The sequence below is a fragment of the Paramormyrops kingsleyae genome, chromosome 9 (assembly GCF_048594095.1).
Source record: "Paramormyrops kingsleyae isolate MSU_618 chromosome 9, PKINGS_0.4, whole genome shotgun sequence".
Taxonomy (NCBI): Eukaryota; Metazoa; Chordata; class Actinopteri; order Osteoglossiformes; family Mormyridae; genus Paramormyrops; species Paramormyrops kingsleyae.
In genome coordinates, this window is record NC_132805.1 from 36812580 (window position 1) to 36823486 (window position 10907).

The 10907-nt window shown below is 51.8% G+C and overlaps 2 protein-coding genes across 2 annotated transcripts in view; one reads left to right on the top strand and one right to left on the bottom strand.

The window, feature by feature from the left end:
* znf804b (zinc finger protein 804B) overlaps nt 1-1875 on the bottom strand; it is a 134957-nt gene extending 133082 nt beyond the window's left edge. Inside the window, exons 1-2 of the mRNA XM_023825797.2 lie at nt 1623-1875; nt 987-1172 (exon numbers count right to left, since the gene is read on the bottom strand). The gene's annotated coding sequence lies outside the window, so the exon portion shown is untranslated. The remainder of the gene's footprint in view (nt 1-986; nt 1173-1622) is intronic.
* A 21-nt stretch (nt 1876-1896) lies between these two features.
* On the top strand, nt 1897-10391 carry tbrg4 (transforming growth factor beta regulator 4). The gene is made up of 11 exons (XM_023825711.2): nt 1897-1992; nt 2463-2941; nt 3248-3568; nt 4001-4175; nt 4504-4661; nt 5014-5124; nt 5442-5586; nt 6723-6953; nt 7630-7741; nt 7831-7945; nt 8964-10391. The coding sequence occupies exons 2-11, from the start codon at nt 2468-2470 to the stop codon at nt 9063-9065; spliced, it is 1944 nt and encodes a 647-aa protein (XP_023681479.1). The 5' UTR covers nt 1897-1992; nt 2463-2467; the 3' UTR covers nt 9066-10391.
* Nucleotides 10392-10907: the final 516 nt, after the last annotated feature.

The following is a 10907-nucleotide window of genomic DNA, read 5'->3' on the forward strand; positions in this document are numbered from 1 at the left end:
AATAGCAGACATACAGAATAGCCCATGAATATCAATGTAAACTATATAAAAGCTTCAAATTATTAAAACATGTAATTTAAGCTGCCACGCTGCTAAATTATCTTGTGAAAGTGAGCTTTGTTATCTTGAGATATCGAGATGAAATTATCTCTTTATCTCGAAATAAAGGCTTTAAAAAATAATTGAAAGCCCGGCCATCCTCGGTTTCCATATAAAACCAAACAACATTTATTTTTACTGAATTAAAACTAACCGGGTACTGTGGGTACTGTATGTTCTATCAAGTTTTTGAGTTGTAGTTCCTGGGATATGTTGCCGTATTACTGTATTATCAATATTTTATATTTTATTTGATGCAGAAAGTGAAATAAAATTATAACTTTCTGTCACCCTCTCTCATCTGAGCATCTTCCCTTGTCAGCAAACACTGGGGAGTGTTTAATTTTGTCAAAGTAATGTCACCCGTGGGCTTGTTGGTTTCCGGAAGCGTCTACAGTTGCAGCTTTATGGCCTTTGAGGTCCGTCCCACCTTCTTGAATGGATAACTGCGTGAACAACTTCAAGCCTGAATGTCTTCAGCTTTTTGTGCTTTTGCACCTCATCAATACAGTGGCCATCTATTGTCGATGGCTATATAAGCCATCTATCAACACAAGCTCACATACCAACGATGGGGGGAATGGTACAATGGGTATGGTACAATGCCACCCTCATGTCAGCAAGGTCAACTCCTCCCATGTGGACAATGTACTGAGTCGCAATGTTTGGACAGGGAACTGCAACCTCTTTTCTAGAGAAACACCTGACCTCTTTCACAGGGCTTCCAGCTGCATGAGGACTAGGCAGTTTCCTCAGTAAAGCTGCCATCTTCACTCTTTACGCCTGTCTCTCCTGCCTGGTTGAGAATAACCTTCTAATCTTCTTGTCAGGTTCTGCTCCCGTCAGCCAAAAACAGAAAGCTGAGGTTGCAGTAGGCACAGACTCACCAGAATTGGGCAGTTGAAGACAGGAAAAGCTTGGTCTGATGAATCTCGATTTCTGCTGAGACTCACAGACTGAATTTGAACTTGGCGTCGCCAGCATGAATCCATGGACCCAACCTGCCTTGCGTCTACAGTCCAGGTTGGTGATGGTGGTGTAATGGTGAAATGCCTTCTTTGCGCACTTTGGGCCTGTAAATACCGATCAACCATCACTTAAATGCCACAGCCATTTACATTCAACTGTTCTCTCGCCGCTACATTGAAATATACTTTCGTTCTGTATCTACGCCTGGAAACCCATGCAGGACGGGCGTCTCACCAAGCTAAGGCCCGCAGTGGCTCTCAGCAGACCGAGCACCACGGCCTTCACTGTCCAGTGTGAGACCACATGCCTGATTTGAGTTGTACGTTATGCTAATGTGCTTACAGGTTTCAGTTATTTAATAAATAAATTCAATTCAATTCAATGAACCTTAAATGTGACCAATGTAACCTGAGCAGTATTCTTGCTTGATAAACTACTTTCTTACTCTTGTACAAGTACTTATTTCGATGAATACTTTTACTTGTATTTCAGTTACTTTTATTTTCAGTAAGAGTACTTTTTCTTGTATAACGTTTTTGGCTTCTCTTACCGACCTTCGGTAGTATGGATGTGCAGCTGGCAAATCTGCAGAAAATGCGTGATCCACTCATGTCAACACTGACCATTATCTCAGTGGAATGTTCCCAACATCTTGTGAAATCCATGAAACGCTATTTTGAGAGCAAAAGGAGGCTCTAGTATTAGTACGGTGATCCTAAAAAAGTGCTCAATAAGTGTTCATCTCCTGGTATAATTGTCGATGTCTTGAAGAAACGCTTTTCTGACATTAGTTGTGCTGTTCCTTTAAGATAGCCACTCATTATTTAACGTCACTAACGGGGTGACGTAATCTCCCTGCGACCGCTATCTGTCAGTACCATGTGAATGTCGCCGCATAGCGTTAGCTAATGTTTATATTTTAAGGTAAGTGCTTTGAAAGGTTCTGTAATTACTTCCCGACAGATTTCTATTCAGGATTATTATAAGGACTGCACCCCTGAAACATCGTGCACTAACAATGACGAGACTTTTTCTGTGATGTTGCCGGGTCCTGCTGTTGTTCTTCATTATGGGACTGGCAAGGTCAGAAACAGCCTTCTCTTGGCTTCAGGAAGACTCTTAGTGTAACCCTATAACAAGATCCACTTTCCTCTGAAATTTACTCTCTGTTCACAGAATGGTTAGGTTAAGGGTATTGTAATCTCGGGAAACCTCCGGAATATTTTACTGTCAGAATGAGCTAGCTGTCCAAACCGGCGGTCGTCCTTAAGTGATTAATGAATCAGGAAATATTTCTTTCTCTATAGTGGACTCGTAGTTCACGAATCAGTGACTTGATGTTTAAAGTGAAAGTTGATGCTGTTTAATCCATGCTGTGTGTTCTGTGTGTGTAGGTCCGATGAGATGTTGGAGCTACCTGCCTTATAGGGAGACAGTAATGGCCACCAGATTAATGAGCCGCTGGGCCAGGCTTCTGGGGAGCCGGGGTCCCCAGCTCATTGCCTCGTGTCAGGCTCGCCTAGCTGGCCATCCCATCCCTTTTCTTGCTGTGGCCCACGCAGAGCCGTTGTGGGCCCGGGCTTTGAACCTGCACCCCCAGGCACGGACATTGTGCGGAAGGCACAGTCTTAGCACCTGGGAAGAGGAGAACCTCACTGTTCCAAGGCGGACAGAGCTGGACGAGCTGGTGGAGAAGGCTTCCAGCCCTCGGGAAGTCCTACAGCTCTGGGCCGAGCGGGATGCAAATGCCAACGAGACCGCCCTGTGCGTCATCCAGCTGGCTCGCATGGTCCTGGAGAAGGGGGACTCCAAGCACTCAGACCTGCTGCAGGACCCACGGCTGCAAACTATGCTTGACCAGGTGTCGTCTGAGGTAAAGTGGAGAGCGGTTTCTCTTGGAGGTTTGTGTGCTGACCCTGCAGGGGTGGGTCCCTCACCTCTGTCACATACACCTTTATTAGTTAAATTTCAGTTTATAGTAAGATTGAAGAAATCCTTTGGGCAACAGTCTCCCTGACATATAAATAAATACTTTTCAAAGTCAAACATGAAAATTGGTTAGCACGGCCTGCCTCACGCTTGTGCTTTGAGGCATTCGAAGGCGCAGCCATTACTGTAAATGCTACCATCCAGTGCCCCTGGCGCGTGTTTGTGACACTCCCTTGGACGCTTTCTCCAGGTACGCAAGGTGTGGAACGGCTCCCTGGTCGGCCTCCTGCGGGCCCTCACCTCACTGGGGGTGGCTCCGGGTACGCCTGTGTTGGCCTCCCTCCAGACGGAGGCGCTGTGGCGTGTGCGGCGTTTCAGCTACCGCCAGCTGGTGTACCTGTATGAGTGGGCGTGCGGCCGGGGAGCGCCGCAGGCGGAGGAGTTGCTGGGTGCCGTTGTTAAGCAGCTGGAGCTGCGCTGGACCGAGCTGGCAGACGCGCGGACTGTGGCTGCCCTGATGGCGCGGCCAGCCCACCTGCCCCCCTCGCTCCTGGACAGGCTGGAGGACAAGGTGGGTCTCCTGCTGACAGAACTCCACCTGTTCCAGACCACGTGATAAATGATAAATCATTTATTTTCCATTTGCACAATTACGCGTACAGGTACATTGGAATTCTTCTCTCCGCCTACCCCATCTTGGTCTTCATAGCTTGGGGGATGGGGGTCACAGCACAGCGACAGCCAGTGTGCGGCACCCCCCCCCGGAGCTGGGGGTTAAGGGCCTTGCTGGCCCACTGATATGCGGCCGGGACTCAAACCCACCTAAAATTTCAGTTCGCCCAACATGGGGACCCTCTACCTGTCTTTTTTTCTGACATTACTCCCCAACTTCTAATTTGGGATCAGATACGAGCCCGGTCCATTGTCTAAGCTGTTTGGGAATGGTAAGCCACACTGATCCGAGGTCAGCTGGTAAGGCTCTCTCTCGTCCCTCACATCACAGGCGTTGGAGCTGGTGGAGCGGTTCCGGGCGGAGGACATCCGCAAGGTGGCGGTGGCTCTGGCGTCGCAGGGCCGGCGCTCAGTGGCGCTCTTCAGGGCCCTCTCCTACCACATCCAGCAGAAGCCCTCGGAGGAGCTGAAGGCCTCGCTGCTGCTGGACCTCGTCTTCGCCTATGGTGAGGGCAGCGTCGGCCGTGGGTCCCTTGGCGGGGAGAAATGCTCACTGTCCTCATTCTGAGCATCACAGAGCTGAATGCCTGCAGAGACTCGGTATTTAAGGTTAGACATGGAGGAAATGGGGATTCAGGCCAGGGTGATACTACTGCGCCCTGTTGGTCAGTGGTGGAATGACTGCTGAGGAAGCGGTAAAATCTTTCAGGCCCTAAAATAATCCCCCCCCCCCCCGCCAGACCTGCCCCTGACATGCTGTGTTTGTTTTTTGTGGTCACTCTGTTCACTGGCCTGTCTGCAGAGATTAATTTCCCTGCAACCCCCCCTCCACAGCGAAAGTGAACTTCCATCACAGCCAGGTGTTCCAGCGGATCGCGGGCGACCTTGTGCCCCAGGTCCCCCGGCTGACCCCCGGCGACGTGACCCGCTGCGCCCGCTCCTTCTCGCACCTCAAGTGGCTCCACCATTCGCTGTTTGAGGGCTTTGCCGAGGTACTTTGCTCCAGACTACATCTGGGGGGGGGGTATGCTGTTGTTACCTTCAGAACTTTCAGAGGGTGGGCTGTCTTTTACACTGGCGTGCCTGTGATAGGGCGGGCTGGCTGTCTTTTACACTGGCGTGCCTGTGATAGGGCGGGCTGGCTGTCTTTTACACTGGCGTGCCTGTGATAGGGCGGGCTGGCTGTCTTTTACACTGGCGTGCCTGTGATAGGGCGGGCTGGCTGTCTTTTACACTGGCGTGCCTGTGATAGGGCGGGCTGGCTGTCTTTTACACTGGCGTGCCTGTGATAGGGCGGGCTGGCTGTCACTCACACTTTCTGGTCCCCTTGTTCCTTCCCCCTAGCATTACACTCAGCAGTGGCAGAAGTACAGCACCTTACAGCTCTGCAGCCTCCTCCTCTCACTCGCCCAACTCAACTTCCAGCCCAGTAAGAAAGAGCAGTTCTATGGCCAGGTGAGGTGTGGGCAGGGCCTCTTAAGGTTTGGGGGGGGGGGGGGGGGGACTGTTTATATGTGGGCGGGGCCTCTTAAGGTGTGGGCGGGGCTGTTTATTTGTGAGTGGGGCCTCTTAAGGTGTGGGCGGGGCTGTTTATATGTGGGTGGGGCCTCTTAAGGTGTGGGCAGGGCTGTTTATATGTGGGTGGGGACTTGTGATGTCTGGGTGGGGACACTTACATGCTGAACACAGGCAATTTGTGGCCAAAAGTGCATGATGCTGAGTGGGCGGTCGGTTGGGGCATGACGTTCTGAGCACTTCATCTTCTCCTGCAGGTACATGCTGCTCTAGAGGGGGCGCTGTCAGACCTGGAGCCCTTCCTACTGACTGACCTGGTGTGGTCTCTGTGTGTGCTGCAGCAGGCCCGGCCTGACCATCTTCGGGCTGTGCTAGACCCTGCCGTCCAGCTCAGATTGGCAGGTGTGTCATCTGCCCCCCCCCCCCGCGGGGTGTTAAATGTGCCTGTAGAGCAGTCGGGGAAGGGTGCTGTGTTTGGGGCCGTTACTGCAGCCTTTAGGGGCTCCCCAGTCCTCTGTTTTGTTTTTTAATGGCTGTATGAAATGTTACAACATCGGCGGAGCATTTTACAGCCCCGTTTTACACGTTAGTATTATCTAGGTAAGATTCTGAGTTTTTCAAAGGGCAGCCTGTTGTACTGAGATTAATTCTGTGTGATGTGACAGGAGGCGCCCTGAGGCCTGTCTTTATTCCGCCAAAGATGGATGGGCGGAGCAAACGATCCCCGGCGTAACCTGCCAATCAGACTGCCGCCTCCGGCGAGTCACGCGGCAGAGAGGCCAGGTTTTGATACCACTTACAGCCTGCAGAGGGCAGTGCAGACATTCACTTTCCAGCCACTGGCGTAATGATGCGCTGAAATCTCAATGTATAAACATCAAATTTATTATTTAAAGGATTATTTTGTGTAAATGGTTGAGGTTACCCTGGTTGATTTACCCAAACTGCCTTGCAGTTGGTTTTATGAGGTAGAAACTGTTCACAGAACCTAATATAAATTCAACCGTGACAATTAATTACAAACATAAAAACAACAATTTCTTCACATCTATCACCTTTTCACTGCATTGAATTTTTTGGGCTTTCCTGTTAATTAATATATCAACAAACCAAAAAATTTCGAACCATTAATAATGCTTGTTTTACGAAATACTTAAAGAACAGCCAAATATGTTCACGATTTGACAACATCGGTTGGTTTTAAGTCAATTTTAACCTTAATTGGGTTAAATTTATTCTGGGCTGTCTGAAGTTAGTGGTTTGTCCAGTGACACCTTTTTTAGAAAGCAGGGCCTTTACTCAAGGACCCGGTGGAAACGTCACCTTGCCGATCCCAGGATCTGAACCGACGACCATCCAGTCACAAGCACAGGAGACTAACCTGCTGAGCCCCACCCCGTTCAAAAATAATTATTTGAGATGTGCGGGCTGGAGACGGGCTTGGGGGAGCAGCCGGAGCCTCGGGGAGACTGACTCGGGTGTGTTACAGGTGTGACGAGGTTCTCTGCTCGTTAATGCGCTGACCCTGTCTCCTCCAGGGGGCGCTCCATCGCGTGTCGCGAGCTACGGCCTGAAGCTCCAGCACATCGCCTCCACTGCCCAGCTGGAGGTCCTCTGCCCCCCGGGGGTTGTCCCAGACCCCCCCTCCACCCTTGACGGCCAGCCCACCCCCCTACAGAGCAGTCTGCACGAGGCCCTGCGTGCCCTGGCTGGCGGACTGGAGGGGGGGTACCGTGCCGGGGTCGTCACGGTGTTTGGCTGGACCATAGGTGAGGGCACCACTGGGATATGGGAGGCAGGGGGTTTTGTCTAAATGAAAACGGTGAGACTGTCATCACGGTCCCCCCCCCACCACCGCCTTGCCGATGGGGGTGATTTCAGTCTGTTATGACATCACCGGAAAGTCTGGTAGTTAGCAGGGAGAAATAAGGAAAGTGATAATCCAGGAGGGGGGGCTGGAGGTGGGAAACCCTGTAGCTCAACACAGTAGAGAGTCGTGCTAACAACCCGAAGGTCATGGGTTCAAATCCCAGGGAGCATGTGCAAATTGGGTCCCCAGGAGGAGCGTGGCTTCGGCCCACACCAGGCAGTTTGCCAGTGCACACCGTTTACAAAGTGTGATGAGTGAGAGACCAGGACCTTGCTTTCAGTCGCAGTCCCCTCGCCCACCAGGGGGCATCAGAACGACTTCCTCTAATGCAGTGTCACTGTAGGCCAGGGCTTCTCAGACCGGTCCTTGGGGACTGCCAGGCTGTCCATGTTTCTGCTCCCTCCCCGAGCCGGGTGGAGAGACACCGGTGCGGGGAAGCCCCTGAGGTTTTGCTCTTGGAAGCCCCGTCCGTGCGTGTGAGCACTGAGACTCTCTTCGCATCGGGACTGTATATGTGCTGGTCCTCCTTTGCTTCCATCTTCACTGTTGCATCTCCTGTCTTCTCCTTCCATCAGACGGAGAGTTGGTCCTGGATTCCGACAACAAGCCCATTAACTTGCTGGGGCTAAAGGCTCCCCACCTGCCGGGGGGCGGGGGGGGCAGCCCACTGCCTCGGGGGGCCCACAGGTGAGCCTCCCCCAGTACCTCTGAAACGTGGTGTGGATGGTGACAGTGCTGTCCCGGCCTCGCCCTCACCCCCCCGTGCCTCTCCGCAGGATCGCCTTCCTGGCCTCTGAATTCTCCCACCACGGCTCCAAGGGCCGGGAGCTGCTGGGCCGCTATGCCATGCGACAGCGCCACCTGCAGCTGGCCGGGTTCCTCACAGTGCCGGTGAGTGGGCGGGGCAGACACGGGGTCACATGGCCACGTGTGTCTGCGTGGGTGGGGCTGTCTGTGTGTCAGCCCGCCTCCCTCTGCTTGCTGCATTAGCTGATGTTTATATCGGATACTTGTTTACTCGCTGCGTGTGTCCGTTTGTTTATTTGCTCCGTCTGCTTGGCGTGCTCACGTCGAAGGGGGGCAGCATCTCTCTGCTCTCTACTGCAAGGGACAGACAGATATAAAGAGTTCAGGTAATTAGCTGCCAATTGTACCAATTAAAACGACGGAAGCGGCAGCCAATAGGGACGCAGCCTGCAATAAGCCTCGTGCATGACGGTGCTTTCAGCAGCCCGGCTTCTACAGAACAAGTCCGCTTATGTAAGCGCCCCCCCGGCACCCTCTCTCCCCCCACCCGCACTCTGGTCACTCCTGGAGGCCCGCTTTCTGTCCCCACAGGTGCTGTGACCTCACACAGTTAACCCCCCCACCCCCCCATCCTAAGCAGCTTGTCTGACCTGGCTCTGGTACAGGCTTAGAAGATCTGGGGGCAGGTTCCGGAAGAGGTGTCAGTATCTGGACCCCTCATTTGTTCATGCACATGGGAGGGGTCTGCGTGGCGCCCCCTGCTGGAGGTCATGGGTTACTGAATGGGGTCGAGTTCTTACTGTGGAACAGGATGGGAGTGATGGAGTCCTCTGTGAGACATGTGCTCAGAATGAGATCAGATCAGGTTTAATCCTGTAATTGGGTTTACACGGTCCGGGGATGTTTGACGTCCGATGGGTGTGTAGGTAAGGCCGCTCACTCCAGCAATCCTGGACTCGGGTGGAGGGTCCTCTTCCCCCTTCAGCCCATCAGGGCGTGGTTCTCCAGCCTGAGAGCTGTAGGCCAAAGCCCTTCCACTTGACTGGTCTAGGCCATGAAAGGGTAGATTTTCTCACTTGCGCTAAACCCTGTAAGACGTTTCTCAGATCTTTTCCTCAGGGAGGTGCTGTTCTTACTTTACACTTCTATCCCACCTCTTCAGGTCCTGTATTACGAGTGGGCGGAGCTAAAGGACGACCGACAGAGAATGGCCTACCTGAAGGACAAGATGGGGAAGGCCGTGGCTGAAGACATGGCCAAATAGAGCCCCCACCTGACCATGGGCCCTGCTAAAAAATGGAAAAATAAAATTACATATGGCACCAATCAAGCAGCAGATCATCCCATCTCCACTCCTCAGTCCTCCTAATGCCTCCAGCCATTTTCCTCTGGTTGCCTAGGTAACGCTTGGGGCTTTCCCTGTTGCCATGGGGATAATCAAGGGGCATTCCTAAATGTGTAGGCTGGAATCTGCTGAGAGCAGGTGGCGTGATGGGGGGGAAAGAGTTGCATCATAATACAGGAATCCTCACTCTCAAAAAGCCCCATTTGCTCAGAAGATTCCAGTTGGAGCAGCTCCGCTCACCAGACCTGCTTTTTTATCGTCTTTTCAGCTGTCAGATTAGTAAAAACGCTGCTTTGTGATTCACAATTAATCGGCATGGAAACATCGGCCAGCGTGTGAGGGGGTGGCATCCCTCCCGAGACCCCTCCCCAGCCACGCTGCATGCTGCTTTCATCCTGACCGCCGTCTAAATCAACCTTTTCCCGTTAATTAAGCTGTAATGCATTGACATGACGTGTAAATCACATTAAAAGGGGCAGTGAACAGCTGACAGATTCAGTGAAATGTCATTTTCATCATGTGCTCGACCTCCATTGGAATCTGAATTAACCCTTAAACAGTTAAACAAGTTCTACGTTCCCTTGAGTCCGGTTCCTTACTGTAGATGACTGTCTCTCAACGCGAAGATTGTACTTTGATCTTGGCAAGACCAGACTTGGGGCATAATGCATCATGGGATTGGTCTCATTTGGCAGGGATGCAACCAACGTATCCTTGATATTTGGTGCGGGGCAAGAACAACCTGCGAGGATGTTTACCGTCCTCTGTACTTCTGTTCCTAGTATTGGAACTGGTCTTCAGCAATGGAAGATGACATAAAACGGGTATGTGAGAACACAAGAACGGTGAAGTAGGCATATTGAGAAACAGCCCAGCTGTCCGTGGGGCATTTGCTGTCTCAGGGTTAATGCAGAAGTACCGAGCCTAAAGCAGCTTGTTTTGGTGTAGCAGAGTGATGCTTGGCTTTCTGGGCTGACGCTACGCACCTCCCTAAAGCGACGCATCAAGCTGTCTGTCCCTTTCATGCCCCCATATTCCCCAGCAGAAATACAACAGCAGACCCCAGCCCGAGCAGGAACTGGGTCCCCAGCTTGTGAACATCAGGCCTGTCATGCACGCCCCTGGCTCACTGGGAGCCCCGTGGTCTGTCTGCCAGTGCCCAGTGGAGGATGTGGTTTGCTGGACTCTGCTGTTCATTTTTATGTTTTGTTGGTGTCAATGTAATAAACGTCAGATTTGTTTGAAGTTCTCTGGAAGTGTGTGTACTAATAAAGCAGTGAGAGGTTCTCAGCGTAATCGGGATACGCCACGGTGCTTCCAGAAGCATCCGCTACACTGCCTGTCACATTATGAACATCCTGTGTTTCAGCTTTTTACGTTAAACTCCAGGCACTGGGCTCAGTGTAAAGCCCTGAAGGACATCTGAAGGAGGAGGACAGTGAGGGGAGGGTCAGAGTGATGTCATGATGGCCTGTTTGCCCCTCCTCCTGACCTCATCCAGTTTTGGGGGGGCCTGGAGTCTATCCCTGGCAGCGTAGGGCAGATGGCTGGGTTAACCCAGGATGTGATGCCAGTCCATCACAGAGCATTTCATATTTTTCCTTAATTAATTGTTCTGTGCCTATTTTCTTTTGTATGTGGCTCGTGACTGTAGTAAGACCTAGGAAGCCCGTAGTGTAGGTGTGTATCCTGAGTGCCTTCAACGAATCCCCAGCTCAAAGAGACAGGGGCTGTGAGTTTACCATCTCGACAGACTGGGCG

Coding starts and splice junctions, on each gene's coding strand:
- tbrg4 (XM_023825711.2), top strand. CDS start 2,468: ATGAGATGTTGGAGCTACCTGCCTTATAGGGAGACAGTAATGGCCACC. Junction 6,954..7,629: donor GGTGTTTGGCTGGACCATAG/GTGAGGGCACCA, acceptor TCCTTCCATCAG/ACGGAGAGTTGGTCCTGGAT. Junction 7,946..8,963: donor CCGGGTTCCTCACAGTGCCG/GTGAGTGGGCGG, acceptor CCACCTCTTCAG/GTCCTGTATTACGAGTGGGC.